The sequence below is a fragment of the Salmo salar genome, chromosome ssa07, assembly GCF_905237065.1.
Source record: "Salmo salar chromosome ssa07, Ssal_v3.1, whole genome shotgun sequence".
NCBI lineage: Eukaryota > Metazoa > Chordata > Actinopteri > Salmoniformes > Salmonidae > Salmo > Salmo salar.
In genome coordinates this window covers 59,439,108-59,458,230 of record NC_059448.1, presented here as the reverse complement: position 1 = coordinate 59,458,230, position 19,123 = coordinate 59,439,108, and the positions used below count along the sequence as shown (strand labels likewise).

Sequence of the window (19,123 nt, the reverse complement as noted above, 5' to 3'; positions counted from 1 at the left end):
CTGACTGGGACCAGGGTGTTGGTTCTGATCAGAGTTCTGCTACTCTGTCTGACTGGGACCAGGGGGTTGGTTCTGATCAGAGTTCTGCTACTCTGTCTGACTGGGACCAGGGGGTTGGTTCTGATGACTGGGACCAGGGGGTTGGTTCTGACCAGAGTTCTGCTACTCTGTCTGACTGGGACCAGGGGGTTGGTTATGATGACTGGGACCAGGGTGTTGGTTCTGACCAGAGTGCTGCTACTCTGGGGGTTGGTTTGTCTCTCCTGTTGTGGCCCAGTAACAAGCTGCTGAACGACCTGCTCTCAAGTGGGATTGGACGGCTGGAACAGAGGAGGGTGACATCATGTGTTTTATAGAGAGAAAAACTGCTGGGGTCCCTTGTTAAGGACTGCCAGGTCACTCTCCCCTCTATAGTATACATGGTAGTTCTATGTTAATAGTTCTATGTTAATATGTCTACCAGGTAACTCTCCCCTCTATAGTATACATGGTAGTTCTATGTTAATAGTTCTATGTTAATATGTCTACCAGGTAACTCTACCCTCTATAGTATACATGGTAGTTCTATGTTAATAGTTCTATGTTAATATGTCTACCAGGTCACTCTCCCCTCTATAGTATACATGGTAGTTCTATGTTAATAGTTCTATGTTAATATGTCTACCAGGTCACTCTCCCCTCTATAGTATACATGGTAGTTCTATGTTAATAGTTCTATGTTAATATGTCTACCAGGTAATTCTCCCCTCTATAGTATACATGGTAGTTCTATGTTAATACTTCTATGTTAATATGTCTACCAGGTAACTCTCCCCTCTATAGTATACATGGTAGTTCTATGTTAATAGTTCTATGTTAATATGTCTACCAGGTAACTCTCCCCTCTATAGTATACATGGTAGTTCTATGTTAATAGTTCTATGTTAATATGTCTACCAGGTAACTCTCCCCTCTATAGTATACATGGTAGTTCTATGTTAATAGTTCTATGTTAATATGTCTCCCTCTGAGTTCTCTTCTCCCATTGTGACTCTCACTGTACCTTCAATGCACTGACTGACTGACTGACTGGAGAGGAGAGGAGAGGAGAGGAGAGCAGAGGAGAGGGGAGGGGAGGGGAGGGAGAGGAGAGGAGAGGAGAGGAGAGGAGAGGAGAGGAGAGGAGAGGAGAGGAGACACTGTTCTGCTCTGTCTCCGAGGGAGAGGTGGAAAGGAGCTGTAGACAGAGTCATGATGTCATCAGCAGTGATCAGACTGATAGCCAATGGTATCACTTTGCAGACTTCGATGGCTCTGAGTCCGACTAGACAGAACTGGGTCTATCTGCTAGATCTAGACAGAACTGGGTCTATCTACTAGATCTAGACAGAACTGGGTCTATCTGCTAGATCTAGACAGAACTGGGTCTATCTGCTAGATCTAGACAGAACTGGGTCTATCTGCTAGATCTAGACAGAACTGGGTCTATCTGCTAGATCTAGACAGAACTGGGTCTATCTACTAGATCTAGACAGAACTGGGTCTATCTGCTAGATCTAGACAGAACTGGGTCTATCTGCTAGATCTAGACAGAACTGGGTCTATCTACTAGATCTAGACAGAACTGGGTCTATCTGCTAGATCTAGACAGAACTGGGTCTATCTGCTAGATCTAGACAGAACTGGGTCTATCTGCTAGATCTAGACAGAACTGGGTCTATCTGCTAGATCTAGACAGAACTGGGTCTATCTACTAGATCTAGACAGAACTGGGTCTATCTGCTAGATCTAGACAGAACTGGGTCTATCTGCTAGATCTAGACAGAACTGGGTCTATCTACTAGATCTAGACAGAAATGAGTCTATCTACTAGATCTAGACAGAACTGGGTCTATCTACTAGATCTAGACAGTTAGTCAGAGGCTGCATCCCAAATATGATGTAATGTTCATCATCTCTACCTGTTCACCTATCATCTCTGTCCAACTCACATCCTCTCATCTCTACCTGTTAACCTATCATCTCAGTCCTGACTCACATCCTCTCATCTCTACCTGTTCACCTATCATCTCTGTCCTAACTCACATCCTCTCATCTCTACCTGTTCACCTATCATCTCTGTCCTAACTCACATCCTCTCATCTCTACCTGTTCACCTATCATCTCTGTCCTAACTCACATCCTCTCATCTCTACCTGTTCACCTATCATCTCTGTCCTGACTCACATCCTCTCATCTCTACCTGTTCACCTGTCATCTCTGTCCTGACTCACATCCTCTCATCTCTACCTGTTCACCTGTCATCTCTGTCCTGACTCACATCCTCTCATCTCTACCTGTTCACCTGTCATCTCTGTCCTGACTCACATCCTCTCATCTCTACCTGTTCACCTGTCATCTCTGTCCTAACTCACATCCTCTCATCTCTACCTGTTCACCTGTCATCTCTGTCCAACTCACATCCTCTCATCTCTACCTGTTCACCTATCATCTCTGTCCTGACCCACGTCCTCTCATCTCTACCTGTTCACCTATCATCTCTGTCCTGACTCACATCCTCTCATCTCTACCTGTTCACCTATCATCTCTGTCCTGACTCACGTCCTCTCATCTCTACCTGTTCACCTGTCATCTCTGTCCTGACCCATCTATCATCTATCATCTCTGTCCTGACTCACGTCCTCTCATCTCTACCTGTTCACCTATCATCTCTGTCCTGACTCACGTTCTCTCATCTCTACCTGTTCACCTGTCATCTCTGTCCTGACCCACATCCTCTCATCTCTGTCCTGACCCATCTATCATCTCTGTCCTCACCCACATCCTCTCATCTCTACCTGTTCACCTATCATCTCTGTCCTGACTCACATCCTCTCATCTCTACCTGTTCACCTGTCATCTCTGTCCTGACCCACGTCCTCTCATCTCTACCTGTTCACCTATCATCTCTGTCCTAACTCACATCCTCTCATCTCTACCTGTTCACCTGTCATCTCTGTCCTGACCCATGTCCTCTCATCTCTACCTGTTCACCTATCGTCTCTGTCCAACTGACGTCCATTAATCCCAGTCAGCTCAGTGTCTTCTTCAGTCTCCTGACGTCCGTTAATCCCAGTTAGCTCAGTGTTTTCTTCAGTCTCCTGACGTCCATTAATCCCAGTCAGCTCAGTGTTTTCTTCAGTTTCCTGACGTCCGTTAATCCCAGTTAGCTCAGTGTCTTCTTCAGTCTCCTGACGTCCATTAATCCCAGTTAGCTCAGTGTCTTCTTCAGTCTCCTGACGTCCATTAATCCCAGTTAGCTCAGTGTCTTCTTCAGTCTCCTGACGTCCGTTAATCCCAGTTAGCTCAGTGTGTTCTTCAGTCTCCTGACGTCCGTTAATCCCAGTTAGCTCAGCGTGTTCTTCAGTCTCCTGACGTCCGTTAATCCCAGTTAGCTCAGTGTCTTCTTCAGTCTCCTGACGTCCGTTAATCCCAGTTAGCTCAGTGTGTTCCTCAGTCTCCTGACGTCCATTAATCCCAGTTAGCTCAGTGTGTTCTTCAGTCTCCTGACGTCCGTTAATCCCAGTTAGCTCAGTGTGTTCTTCAGTCTCCTGACGTCCGTTAATCCTGTTGTTAAATGGCTTCATGTTTTACATGCTTTTCTTCCTGTCCTAGTCTGAGGATAACAGGTCTTCTGTATGACTCAGTGTCTGCTCCCAAATTACACCCTATTCTCTATATATTGCGCCTCTTTGCTCTGGTCAAAAGTAGTGCTCTATATAGGGAATAGGGTGCCGTTTGGGACACATCAGTGTGTATTTCAGTATATTAAAGACAAGCATGAGCCACCTGTTTAGATTCATTTACTAAAGCTGTGTGGGCGTCTAGAATGGGAATCTGCCTCACAGCCTGCAACCTTCTACAATCTCATTTATTAACGCACCTTCCCTTTTCTCGCTCCATCTCTCTCTCTCTCTCTCTCTCTCTCTCTCTCTCTCCATCGTTCTCTTCCTCTCTTTTGTCTCTACAGACTGTACAGTTTGTTCAGGGGATTTTCGTGGAGAAATATGACCCGACAATAGAAGACTCATACAGAAAGGTAAGTCAAGTATTGCTATCTTCCCTTGACATCATCATTTAGTGGCCCCCTGGCCCTGTGACATCATCATTTAGTGGCCCCCTGGCCCTGTGACATCAACATTTAGTGGCCCCCTGGCCTTGTGACATCATCATTTAGTGGCCCCCTGGCCCTGTGACATCATCATTGGTGGCCCCCTGTCCCTGTGACATCATCATTTAGTGCCCCCCTGGCCCTGTGACATCATCATTAGTGCCCCCTGGCCCTGTGACATCATCATTAGTGGCCCCCTGGCCCTGTGACATCATCATTAGTGCCCCCTGGCCCTGTGACATCATCATTAGTGCCCCCCTGGCCCTGTGCACTATGTAGGTAATACGGGAACATTAGACGTAAACACGTTCAACTCTGCTGCTGTCTGTGTCGTCTCCATGGTTACAGAGTACTGGGTGTTTGGTAGGCTATTCAGTGAGCTGAAACACAATGTAGCAGATTGGAATATAATGGAGATACCGTAAAACTTCAATTAAACCCCCATTCTTAAATAGCTGCCTGTCCCTTTAATAGCCAGGCAACAGCATACATTTCAGCAAAGACAGGACTGTTACAGAGGTACTGAGACGGGACTGTTACGGAGGCGCTGAGACAGACGGGACTGTTACGGAGGCGCTGAGACGGACGGGACTGTTACGGAGGCGCTGAGACGGACGGGACTGTTACGGAGGTACTGAGACGGACACGACTGTTACGGAGGTACTGAGACGGGACTGTTACGGAGGCGCTGAGACGGACGGGACTGTTACGGAGGTACTGAGACGGACGGGACTGTTACGGAGGTACTGAGACGGACGGGACTGTTACGGAGGTGCTGAGACGGACGGGACTGTTACAGAGGTGCTGAGACGGGACTGTTACGGAGGTACTGAGACGGGACTGTTACGGAGGCGCTGAGACGGACGGGACTGTTACGGAGGCGCTGAGACGGACGGGACTGTTACGGAGGTACTGAGACGGGACTGTTACAGAGGTACTGAGACAGGACTGTTACGGAGGCGCTGAGACGGGACTGTTACGGAGGCGCTGAGACGGGACTGTTACGGAGGCGCTGAGACGGACGGGACTGTTACAGAGGTACTGAGACGGGACTGTTACGGAGGCGCTGAGACGTTCGGGACTGTTACGGAGGCGCTGAGACGGACGGGACTGTTACGGAGGTACTGAGACGGACGGGACTGTTACGGAGGCGCTGAGACGGGACTGTTACGGAGGTACTGAGACGGACGGGACTGTTACGGAGGCGCTGAGACGGGACTGTTACGGAGGCGCTGAGACGGACGGGACTGTTACGGAGGCGCTGAGACAGACGGGACTGTTACGGAGGCGCTGAGACAGACGGGACTGTTACGGAGGCGCTGAGACAGACGGGACTGTTACGGAGGCGCTGAGACAGACGGGACTGTTACGGAGGCACTGAGACAGACGGGACTGTTACGGAGGCGCTGAGACGGACGGGACTGTTACGGAGGTACTGAGACGGGACTGTTACGGAGGCGCTGAGACGGACGGGACTGTTACGGAGGTACTGAGACGGACGGGACTGTTACGGAGGTGCTGAGACGGACGGGACTGTTACAGAGGTGCTGAGACGGGACTGTTACGGAGGTACTGAGACGGGACTGTTACGGAGGCGCTGAGACGGACGGGACTGTTACGGAGGCGCTGAGACGGACGGGACTGTTACAGAGGTACTGAGACGGGACTGTTACAGAGGTACTGAGACAGGACTGTTACGGAGGCGCTGAGACGGGACTGTTACGGAGGCGCTGAGACGTTCGGGACTGTTACGGAGGCGCTGAGACGGACGGGACTGTTACGGAGGCACTGAGACGGACGGGACTGTTACGGAGGCGCTGAGACAGACGGGACTGTTACGGAGGCGCTGAGACAGACGGGACTGTTACGGAGGCGCTGAGACGGGACTGTTACGGAGGCGCTGAGACGGGACTGTTACGGAGGCGCTGAGACGGGACTGTTACGGAGGCGCTGAGACGGGACTGTTACGGAGGCGCTGAGACGGGACTGTTACGGAGGCACTGAGACGGACGGGACTGTTACGGAGGTACTGAGACGGGACTGTTACGGAGGTACTGAGACGGGACTGTTACGGAGGCGCTGAGACGGGACTGTTACGGAGGCGCTGAGACGGGACTGTTACGGAGGCGCTGAGACGGGACTGTTACGGAGGTACTGAGACGGGACTGTTACGGAGGTGCTGAGACGGGACTGTTACGGAGGCGCTGAGACGGGACTGTTACGGAGGCACTGAGACAGACGGGACTATTACGGAGGTGCTGAGACGGACGGGACTGTTACGGAGGCGCTGAGACGGGACTGTTACGGAGGCGCTGAGACGGACGGGACTGTTACGGAGGCGCTGAGACGGACGGGACTGTGACGGAGGCGCTGAGACGGACGGGACTGTTACGGAGGCGCTGAGACGGACGGGACTGTTACGGAGGCGCTGAGACGGGACTGTTACGGAGGCGCTGAGACGGGACTGTTACGGAGGCGCTGAGACGGACGGGACTGTTAAGGAGGCGCTGAGACGGACGGGACTGTTACGGAGGCGCTGAGACAGACGGGACTGTTACGGAGGCGCTGAGACAGACGGGACTGTTACGGAGGCGCTGAGACGGACGGGACTGTTACGGAGGCGCTGAGACGGACGGGGACTGTTACGGAGGCGCTGAGACGGACGGGACTGTTACGGAGGCGCTGAGACGGACGGGACTATTACGGAGGCGCTGAGACGGACGGGGACTGTTACGGAGGCGCTGAGACGGACGGGACTGTTACGGAGGCGCTGAGACGGGACTGTTACGGAGGCGCTGAGACGGACGGGACTGTTACGGAGGCGCTGAGACGGACGGGACTGTTACGGAGGCGCTGAGACGGACGGGACTGTTACGGAGGCGCTGAGACGGACGGGACTGTTACGGAGGCGCTGAGACGGGACTGTTACGGAGGCGCTGAGACGGACGGGACTGTTACAGAGGCGCTGAGACGGGACTGTTACAGAGGCGCTGAGACGGACTGTTACGGAGGCGCTGAGACAGACGGGACTGTTACGGAGGCGGTGAGACAGACGGGACTGTTACGGAGGCGCTGAGACAGACGGGACTGTTACGGAGGCGCTGAGACAGACGGGACTGTTACGGAGGCGCTGAGACAGACGGGACTGTTACGGAGGCGCTGAGACGTTCTTACTACAGAAAGGAGAGGAGGGGAGCAGCTGAAACATAGACAGGAAGTGGAAATCCCGTCTGTTTGACCAGGATCATCATTACAGTGCAGCTGTTTCCTTTAGAGGTTAATGCTGTTGACAGACAGTGACATCAGCAGTAATCAGAGTGACTGACTAGTAAAGTAATTCCCCCCTGTGTCAGTACAGAGGTCAAGGTGGTCTTAGCCTGGTCCCAGATCTGTTTTTGTCGACTCCCTATGTTCATTGAGACTGTAAGAGTTGGCAAGACGGATTACAAACAGATCTGGGACCAGGCTGTAGATGGTCCAGTTCTAGAGCCTTCTCAGTCAGATCTGTAGTGAGTCCCCACTGTCCAGTGGCTGAACCAACGGCCTCACCGCAGGCTTCCCCTCTCGTTGGTCATAAATGGAACGACCCCCCCCCCCTCCCCATTAGGAGCCTGGTGGAAGTAATGGACTGAACAAAGGTGTGGGCCCAGCGGGGGTGGAGGAGGGTAATTACAGTGGAGTACCACAGGCCTGGAAGTCACTGAGAGAGATTTTGGGTCAAGGTGGAGGGATGGAGGGAGGGGGGATAAGAGAATGTAATTGTTTCAGATGTACTTCTAATAATGCCTTTTTCTCTCTCTCTGTCTCTCTCTGTCTCTCTTGGTCTCTCTCTCTCTGTCTCTGTCTTTCTCTCTGTCTGTCTCTCTCTCTCTCGGTCTCTCTCTCTCTGTCTCTCTCTCTCTGTCTCTCTTGGTCTCTCTCTCTCTGTCTCTGTCTTTCTCTCTGTCTCTCTCGGTCTCTCTCTCTCTGTCTCGTCTCTCTCTGTCTCTCTCTCTCTCTCTCTCTCTCTCTCTCTCTCTCTCTCTCTCTCTCTCTCTCTCTCTCTCTGGCTCTCTCTCTGCCTCTCTCTCTCTGGCTCTCTCTCTGCCTCTCTCTCTCTGCCTCTCTCTCTGTCTCTCTCTCTCTCTCTCTGTCTCTCTCTCTGTCTGTCTCTCTCTGTCTCTCTCTCTCTGTCTCTCTCTCTGCAGCAAGTGGAGGTGGACGGGCAGCAGTGTATGCTGGAGATTCTGGACACTGCAGGGACGGTAAGAGACCTACAGGAGGGTTGGAGGAGGAGGGGGAAGGGGTTATGGTAGACTTACAGGAGGAGTTATGGTAGACTTACAGGAGGAGGAGGAGTTATGGTAGACTTACAGGAGGAGGAGGAGTTATGGTAGACTTACAGGAGGAGGAGGAGTTATGGTAGACTTACAGGAGGAGGAGGGGTTATGGTAGACTTACAGGAGGAGGAGGAGTTATGGTAGACCTAGAGGAGGAGAAGAAGGAGTTATGGTAGACTTACAGGAGGAGGGGTTATGGTAGACTTACAGGAGGAGGAGGGGTTATGGTAGACTTACAGGAGGAGGAGGAGTTATGGTAGACTTACAGGAGGAGGAAGGGTTATGGTAGACTTACAGGAGGAGGAAGGGTTATGGTAGACTTACAGGAGGAGGAGGGGTTATGGTAGACTTACAGGAGGAGGAGGGGTTATGGTAGACTTACAGGAGGAGGAGGAGTTATGGTAGACTTACAGGAGGAGGAGGAGTTATGGTAGACTTACAGGAGGAGGAAGGGTTATGGTAGACTTACAGGAGGAGGAGGGGTTATGGTAGACTTACAGGAGGAGGAGGAGTTATGGTAGACTTACAGGAGGAGGAGGGGTTATGGTAGACTTACAGGAGGGGTTATGGTAGACTTACAGGAGGAGTTATGGTAGACTTACAGGAGGAGGAGGAGTTATGGTAGACTTACAGGAGGAGGAGGAGTTATGGTAGACTTACAGGAGGAAGAAGGGTTATGGTAGACTTACAGGAGGAGGAGGGGTTATGGTAGACTTACAGGAGGAGGAGGAGTTATGGTAGACTTACAGGAGGAGGAAGGGTTATGGTAGACTTACAGGAGGAGGAAGGGTTATGATAGACTTACAGGAGGAGGAGGGGTTATGGTAGACTTACAGGAGGAGGAGGGGTTATGGTAGACTTACAGGAGGAGGAGGAGTTATGGTAGACTTACAGGAGGAGGAGGAGTTATGGTAGACTTACAGGAGGAGGAAGGGTTATGGTAGACTTACAGGAGGAGGAGGGGTTATGGTAGACTTACAGGAGGAGGAGGAGGAGTTATGGTAGACTTACAGGAGGAGGAGGGGTTATGGTAGACTTACAGGAGGGGTTATGGTAGACTTACAGGAGGGGTTATGGTAGACTTACAGGAGGGGTTATGGTAGACTTACAGGAGGAGGAGGGGTTATGGTAGACTTACAGGAGGAGGATGGGAGGGGTTATGGTAGACTTACAGGAGGAGGATGGGAGGGGTTATGGTAGACTTACAGGAGGAGGAGGAGTTATGGTAGACTTACAGGAGGAGGAGGGGAGGGGTTATGGTAGACTTACAGGAGGAGGAGGGGAGGGGTTATGGTAGACATACGAGATGGGGGTTTACTGAGAAATGCTTACTTCAGATTCATACAGTTCCACTGGGAACCATATTTACCATGACACAAGGAAGAGGAAAGGGATAAGGATGCTCTCGCTGCTTCCTCAAATCCCCTTCCTCTTCCGCTAGCTGAGGAGAGATGGATGGAGGAGACAGAGAGAGACAGACAGCGAGAGAGAGACAGCCCCCTGTGCTTCTCTGTGGTGGTGACAGGTGGCCAATGGTTTCCTTGGTCTCTCTGCACCCGATTGGCTCCAACCACACAGAGTTAGAGCCAAGATGGACGACAGTTTCTCAGTCCCCGTGACTGTTTACAACAGAGGCTTGGCAATGATAGAGAACGCCTCTCACACAACATAATCCAATCTAAACAAACAGATTCGCTTATCACGACTCCTTTTAAATATACCCTCAAAAAAAAAGATGTTAACTTATTTAAACCAAAATGACAAATCTGTGAAATGCATTTGTAAATTCAAGCTCAGAATCAGAACGTGTCATTCCAGTTGAATCTGGAGGAAAGGGTCAGTGCCAAAATCATGTTCCTGTGAATATGAAAGAAAGATACCGATAGAATCTCAGCTGGTGTTTCCCCCAATGAGTGGAACACTGTTGCTATGGCACCCTAATCCCTACATAGTGCACTACTTCTGACCAGGGCCCATATGGCTCTCTATCAAAAGTAGTGCACTATATAGGGAATAAGGTGCCGTTTGGGACTCAGGTCATGTGACCTTTTTAAAATGTGTTTCCTCTGTTTGGAAACAGATGCGTTTGACTCTCACGCTATTAACCACCGTTTTAACAGTACTGACAACAGATATCACTTGTGAATTGCAAAGACGACTGTGTGAGTCACCTGACCTCTGGTTTTGTTAAACGGCTTTGCTTTACTTTTGCACTCAGAGAATGGCAAGCACACACCACCTTTAGTCTGCAGTTCAAATAACACACACACACACCCACCTCCACCATCACACCCCCTCCACCATCACACCCCCACCATCACACCTCCACCATCACACCCACCTTCACCATCACACCCCCACCATCACACCCCCACCATCACACCTCCACCATCACACCTCCACCATCACACCCCCACTCCTATCGCCCCGCCACGGTCGTCTCTAACAACACCTAATGGCCTTTGAGGTTCTGCCGTGTAAACAGTCACCTTAACGACGACGGTGGCTACCCCTCATTATGGTGACGCAGTGCGATGCAGCGGTGGTGTAAACAGTCACCTTAGCCTCCTCCTCCTCCACCACACTGTCTTCAGTATCTCTACTGTGATCAGCCTCCTCCTCCTCCACCACACTGTCTTCAGTATCTCTACTGTGATCAGCCTCCTCCTCCACCACACTGTCTTCAGTATCTCTACTGTGATCAGCCTCCTCCTCCACCACACTGTCTTCAGTATCTCTACTGTGATCAGCCTCCTCCTCCTCCACCACACTGTCTTCAGTATCTCTACTGTGATCAGCCTCCTCCTCCTCCACCACACTGTCTTCAGTATCTCTACTGTGATCAGCCTCCTCCTCCTCCACCACACTGCCTTCAGTATCTCTACTGTGATCAGCCTCCTCCTCCACCACACTGTCTTCAGTATCTCTACTGTGATCAGCCTCCTCCTCCTCCACCACACTGTCTTCAGTATCTCTACTGTGATCAGCCTCCTCCTCCACCACACTGTCTTCAGTATCTCTACTGTGATCAGCCTCCTCCTCCACCACACTGTCTTCAGTATCTCTACTGTGATCAGCCTCCTCCTCCACCACACTGTCTTCAGTATCTCTACTGTGATCAGCCTCCTCCTTCTCCACCACACTGTCTTCAGTATCTCTACTGTGATCAGCCTCCTCCTCCTCCACACTGTCTTCAGTATCTCTACTGTGATCAGCCTCCTCCACCACACTGTCTTCAGTATCTCTACTGTGATCAGCCTCCTCCTCCTCCACACTGTCTTCAGTATCTCTACTGTGATCAGCCTCCTCCTCCACCACACTGTCTTCAGTATCTCTACTGTGATCAGCCTCCTCCTCCTCCACCACACTGTCTTCAGTATCTCTACTGTGATCAGCCTCCTCCTCCTCCACACTGTCTTCAGTATCTCTACTGTGATCAGCCTCCTCCTCCTCCACACTGTCTTCAGTATCTCTACTGTGATCAGCCTCCTCCTCCTCCACACTGTCTTCAGTATCTCTACTGTGATCAGCCTCCTCCTCCACACTGTCTTCAGTATCTCTACTGTGCTCTTGTTAACTCAGTTGGAATGATACTGAGGCTCACCCCATCCAAGCCAGGTGATGGAAGTGTGCAGGGCAAGGCAAATATTTACACAAGATAAAGAGAAAAGCATTGGATGGATCCTTGCCTGTGTTATCATCCCTAATGACCAGGCTCTAGATGGGATCCTTGCCCGTGTTATCATCCCTAATGACCAGGCTCTAGATGGGATCCTTGCCCGTGTTATCATCCCTAATGACCAGGCTCTAGATGGGATCCTTGCCATGTTATCATCCCTAATGACCAGGCTTTAGATGGGATCCTTGCCCGTGTTATCATCCCTAATGACCAGGCTCTAGATGGGATCCTTGCCCGTGTTATCATCCCTAATGACCAGGCTCTAGATGGGATCCTTGCCCGTGTTATCATCCCTAATGACCAGGCTCTAGATGGGATCCTTGCCCGTGTTATCATCCCTAATGACCAGGCTCTAGATGGGATCCTTGCCCGTGTTATCATCCCTAATGACCAGGCTCTAGATGGGATCCTTGCCCGTGTTATCATCCCTAATGACCAGGCTCTAGATGGGATCCTTGCCCGTGTTATCATCCCTAATGACCAGGCTCTAGATGGGATCCTTGCCCGTGTTATCATCCCTAATGACCAGGCTCTAGATGGGATCCTTGCCCGTGTTATCATCCCTAATGACCAGGCTCTAGATGGGATCCTTGCCCGTGTTATCATCCCTAATGACCAGGCTCTAGATGGGATCCTTGCCATGTTATCATCCCTAATGACCAGGCTTTAGATTGGATCCTTGCCCGTGTTAACATCCCTAATGACCAGGCTCTAGATGGGATCCTTGCTCGTGTTATCATCCCTAATGACCAGGCTCTAGATGGGATCCTTGCCATGTTATCATCCCTAATGACCAGGCTCTAGATGGGATCCTTGCCCATGTTATCATCCCTGATGACCAGGCTTTAGATGGGATCCTTGCCCATGTTATCATGACAGAGCATTAGATGGGATCCTTGCCCATGTTATCACCCCAAATGACAAGCGTATAGATGGGATCCTTGCCCATGTTATCACACCTGATGACCATGCTTTAGATTGGGATCCTTGCCCATGTTATCAAATGACAGAGCTTTAGATTGGATCCTTGCCCATGTTATCACGCCGTAATGACCAAGCTTTAGATTGGATCCTTGCCCATGTTATCACACCTAATGACCATGCTTTAGATTGGATCCTTGCCCATGTTATCACCCGTAATGACCAGGCTTTAGATTGGATCCTTGCCCATGTTATCACCCGTAATGACCAGGCTTTAGATTGGATCCTTGCCCGTGTTATCATCCCTAATGACCAGGCATTAGATTGGATCCTTGCCCGTGTTATCACGCGTAATGACCAGGCATTAGATTGGATCCTTGCCCATGTTATCATGCGTAATGACCAGGCTTTAGATTGGATCCCTGCCCATGTTATCACCCCTAATGACAAGTCTTTAGCTTCCTGTATGTCTCTCTCTCCTCCACAGGAACAATTCACAGCCATGAGAGATCTGTACATGAAGAATGGCCAGGGCTTTGCGTTAGTGTACTCCATCACAGCCCAGTCCACCTTCAACGATCTGCAAGACCTACGAGAACAGATCCTCCGAGTCAAAGACACTGACGATGTAAGTTATCACACACACATGCAGGGATGACACACACACACACACACACACACACACACACACACACACACACACACACACACACACACACACACACACACACACACAGACACAGAAAAAGTCACAACACTACACTCACACATATACACTGAGATCCTAGGAGAGCAGATGGCATGCTGCTACCTTAGGCAGATGGAATGCTGCTACCTTGGTAAGATGGAATTCTGCTACCTTGGTAAGATGGAATTGTTCTACCTTGGGGAGATGGAATTCTTCTACCTTGGGGAGATGGCATTCTTCTACCTTGGGGAGATGGAAGCCTCTACCTTGGGGAGATGGCATACTTCTACCTTGGGGAGATGGCATTCTTCTACCTTGGGAGATGGAAGGCTTCTACCTTGGGGAGATGGCATACCTCTACCTTGGGGAGATGGCATACCTCTACCTTGGGGAGATGGCATTCTTCTACCTTGGGAGATGGAAGGCTTCTACCTTGGGGAGATGGCATTCTACTACCTTGGGAAGATGGAATGCTTCTACCTTGGGGAGATGGCATACTTCTACCTTGGGGAGATGGCATTCTGCTACCTTGGGAGATGGAAGGCTTCTACCTTGGGGAGATTGCATTCTTCTACCTTGGGGAGATGGCATGCTCTACCTTGGGAAGATGGAATGCTTCTACCTTGGGGAGATGGCATTCTGCTACCTTGGGATGATGGAATGCCTCTACCTTGGGGAGATGGCATACTTCTACCTTGGGGAGATGGCATTCTTCTACCTTGGGAGATGGAAGGCTTCTACCTTGGGGAGATGGCATACTTCTACCTTGGGGAGATGGCATTCTTCTACCTTGGGAGATGGAAGGCTTCTACCTTGGGGAGATGGCATTCTACTACCTTGGGAAGATGGAATTCTTCTACCTTGGGGAGATGGCATACTTCTACCTTGGGGAGATGGCATCATTCTACCTTGGGGAGATGGCATTCTTCTACCTTGGGAGATGGAATTGTTCTACCTTGGGAAGATGGAATTCCTCTACCTTGGGGAGATGGCATTCTGCTACCTTGGGAAGATGGAATTCCTCTACCTTGGGGAGATGGCATTCTGCTACCTTGGGAAGATGGAATGTGTGTGTTCCTGCCCATACATGTACACCTTGATGCAGAATGCCTGGGCTTCAGGCCGGGTCACACGGGGTTAAAACGCAGTTACACAGGAAGTGGCCTTGGGCGTGCTTTCCTAGACCACTACAGACCAACTCTCCATGTCTAGAGACTAGACCACTACAGACCAACTCTCCATGTCTAGAGACTAGAGGGAGGCTACAGACCAACTCTCCATGTCTAGAGACTAGAGGGAGGTTACAGACCAACTCTCCATGTCTAGAGACTAGAGGGAGGTTACAGACCAACTCTCCATGTCTAGAGACTAGAGGGAGGTTACAGACCAACTCTCCATGTCTAGAGACTAGAGGGAGGTTACAGACCAACTCTCCATGTCTAGAGACTAGACCACTACAGACCAACTCTCCATGTCTAGAGACTAGACCACTACAGACCAACTCTCCATGTCTAGAGACTAGAGGGAGGCTACAGACCAACTCTCCATGTCTAGAGACTAGAGGGAGGCTACAGACCAACTCTCCATGTCTAGAGACTAGACCACTACAGACCAACTCTCCATGTCTAGAGACTAGAGGGAGGTTAGAGACCAACTCTCCATGTCTAGAGACTAGAGGGAGGTTACAGACCAACTCTCCATGTCTAGAGACTAGAGGGAGGTTACAGACCAACTCTCCATGTCTAGAGACTAGAGGGAGGCTACAGACCAACTCTCCATGTCTAGAGACTAGAGGGAGGTTACAGACCAACTCTCCATGTCTAGAGACTAGAACTACAGACCAACTCTCCATGTCTAGAGACTAGAGGGAGGCTACAGACCAACTCTCCATGTCTAGAGACTAGAGGGAGGCTACAGACCAACTCTCCATGTCTAGAGACTAGAGGGAGGTTACAGACCAACTCTCCATGTCTAGAGACTAGACCACTACAGACCAACTCTCCATGTCTAGAGACTAGAGGGAGGTTACAGACCAACTCTCCATGTCTAGAGACTAGACCACTACAGACCAACTCTCCATGTCTAGAGACTAGAGGGAGGCTACAGACCAACTCTCCATGTCTAGAGACTAGAGGGAGGCTACAGACCAACTCTCCATGTCTAGAGACTAGAGGGAGGCTACAGACCAACTCTCCATGTCTAGAGACTAGAGGGAGGCTACAGACCAACTCTCCATGTCTAGAGACTAGAGGGATGCTACAGACCAACTCTCCATGTCTAGAGACTAGAGGGAGGCTACAGACCAACTCTCCATGTCTAGAGACTAGACCACTACAGACCAACTCTCCATGTCTAGAGACTAGAGGGAGGCTACAGACCAACTCTCCATGTCTAGAGACTAGAGGGAGGTTACAGACCAACTCTCCATGTCTAGAGACTAGAGGGAGGCTACAGACCAACTCTCCATGTCTAGAGACTAGACCACTACAGACCAACTCTCCATGTCTAGAGACTAGACCAGCTACAGACCAACTCTCCATGTCTAGAGACTAGAGGGAGGCTACAGACCAACTCTCCATGTCTAGAGACTAGAGGGAGGTTACAGACCAACTCTCCATGTCTAGAGACTAGACCACTACAGACCAACTCTCCATGTCTAGAGACTAGACCACTACAGACCAACTCTCCATGTCTAGAGACTAGAGGGAGGTTACAGACCAACTCTCCATGTCTAGAGACTAGAGGGAGGCTACAGACCAACTCTCCATGTCTAGAGACTAGAGGGAGGTTACAGACCAACTCTCCATGTCTAGAGACTAGACCACTACAGACCAACTCTCCATGTCTAGAGACTAGAGGGAGGCTACAGACCAACTCTCCATGTCTAGAGACTAGACCACTACAGACCAACTCTCCATGTCTAGAGACTAGAGGGAGGCTACAGACCAACTCTCCATGTCTAGAGACTAGACCACTACAGACCAACTCTCCATGTCTAGAGACTAGACCACTACAGACCAACTCTCCATGTCTAGAGACTAGAGGGAGGCTACAGACCAACTCTCCATGTCTAGAGACTAGAGGGAGGTTACAGACCAACTCTCCATGTCTAGAGACTAGAGGGAGGCTACAGACCAACTCTCCATGTCTAGAGACTAGACCACTACAGACCAACTCTCCATGTCTAGAGACTAGACCACTACAGACCAACTCTCCATGTCTAGAGACTAGAGGGAGGTTACAGACCAACTCTCCATGTCTAGAGACTAGACGACTACAGACCAACTCTCCATGTCTAGAGACTAGAGGGAGGCTACAGACCAACTCTCCATGTCTAGAGACTAGACCACTACAGACCAACTCTCCATGTCTAGAGACTAGAGGGAGGCTACAGACCAACTCTCCATGTCTAGAGACTAGAGGGAGGTTACAGACCAACTCTCCATGTCTAGAGACTAGAGGGAGGTTACAGACCAACTCTCCATGTCTAGAGACTAGACCACTACAGACCAACTCTCCATGTCTAGAGACTAGAGGGAGGCTACAGACCAACTCTCCATGTCTAGAGACTAGAGCCACTACAGACCAACTCTCCATGTCTAGAGACTAGACCACTACAGACCAACTCTCCATGTCTAGAGACTAGACCACTACAGACCAACTCTCCATGTCTAGAGACTAGAGGGAGGTTACAGACCAACTCTCCATGTCTAGAGACTAGACCACTACAGACCAACTCTCCATGTCTAGAGACTAGAGGGAGGCTACAGACCAACTCTCCATGTCTAGAGACTAGACCACTACAGACCAACTCTCCATGTCTAGAGACTAGACCACTACAGACCAACTCTCCATGTCTAGAGACTAGACCACTACAGACCAACTCTCCATGTCTAGAGACTAGACCACTACAGACCAACTCTCCATGTCTAGAGACTAGAGGGAGGTTACAGACCAACTCTCCATGTCTAGAGACTAGAGGGAGGTTACAGACCAACTCTCCATGTCTAGAGACTAGAGGGAGGTTACAGACCAACTCTCCATGTCTAGAGACTAGAGGGAGGTTACAGACCAACTCTCCATGTCTAGAGACTAGAGGGAGGCTACAGACCAACTCTCCATGTCTAGAGACTAGACCACTACAGACCAACTCTCCATGTCTAGAGACTAGACCACTACAGACCAACTCTCCATGTCTAGAGACTAGAGGGAGGCTACAGACCAACTCTCCATGTCTAGAGACTAGAGGGAGGTTACAGACCAACTCTCCATGTCTAGAGACTAGAGGGAGGTTACAGACCATCTCTCCATGTCTAGAGACTAGAGGGAGGCTACAGACCAACTCTCCATGTCTAGAGACTAGAGGGAGGCTACAGACCAACTCTCCATGTCTAGAGACTAGACCACTACAGACCAACTCTCCATGTCTAGAGACTAGACCACTACAGACCAACTCTCCATGTCTAGAGACTAGACCACTACAGACCAACTCTCCATGTCTAGAGACTAGAGGGAGGTTACAGACCAACTCTCCATGTCTAGAGACTAGACCACTACAGACCAACTCTCCATGTCTAGAGACTAGAGGGAGGCTACAGACCAACTCTCCATGTCTAGAGACTAGAGGGAGGCTACAGACCAACTCTCCATGTCTAGAGACTAGACCACTACAGACCAACTCTCCATCTCTAGAGACTAGACCACTACAGACCAACTCTCCATGTCTAGAGACTAGACCACTACAGACCAACTCTCCATGTCTACAGACTAGAGGGAGGTTACAGACCAACTCTCCATGTCTAGAGACTAGAGGGAGGCTACAGACCAACTCTCCATGTCTAGAGACTAGAGGGAGGCTACAGACCAACTCTCCATGTCTAGAGACTAGACCACTACAGACCAACTCTCCATGTCTAGAGACTAGAGGGATGCTACAGACCAACTCTCCATGTCTAGAGACTAGAGGGAGGCTACAGACCAACTCTCCATGTCTAGAGACTAGAGGGAGGCTACAGACCAACTCTCCATGTCTAGAGACTAGAGGGAGGCTACAGACCAACTCTCCATGTCTAGAGACTAGAGGGAGGTTACAGACCAACTCTCCATGTCTAGAGACTAGAGGGAGGCTACAGACCAACTCTCCATGTCTAGAGACTAGACCACTACAGACCAACTCTCCATGTCTAGAGACTAGACCACTACAGACCAACTCTCCATGTCTAGAGACTAGAGGGAGGCTACAGACCAACTCTCCATGTCTAGAGACTAGAGGGAGGTTACAGACCAACTCTCCATGTCTAGAGACTAGACCACTACAGACCAACTCTCCATGTCTAGAGACTAGACCACTACAGACCAACTCTCCATGTCTAGAGACTAGAGGGAGG

The 19,123-nt window shown here is 50.3% G+C and overlaps 1 protein-coding gene across 1 annotated transcript in view; it reads left to right on the top strand.

Moving 5' to 3' along the window:
* The window catches only part of LOC106576640 (ras-related protein Rap-1b), a 118,422-nt gene that overhangs the window by 85,606 nt on the left and 13,693 nt on the right, over positions 1–19,123 (top strand). The window contains 3 exon segments of the mRNA XM_045722399.1: positions 3,989–4,057; positions 8,317–8,373; positions 13,536–13,676. Of these exon segments, the coding sequence (XP_045578355.1) occupies positions 3,989–4,057; positions 8,317–8,373; positions 13,536–13,676 (267 nt within the window).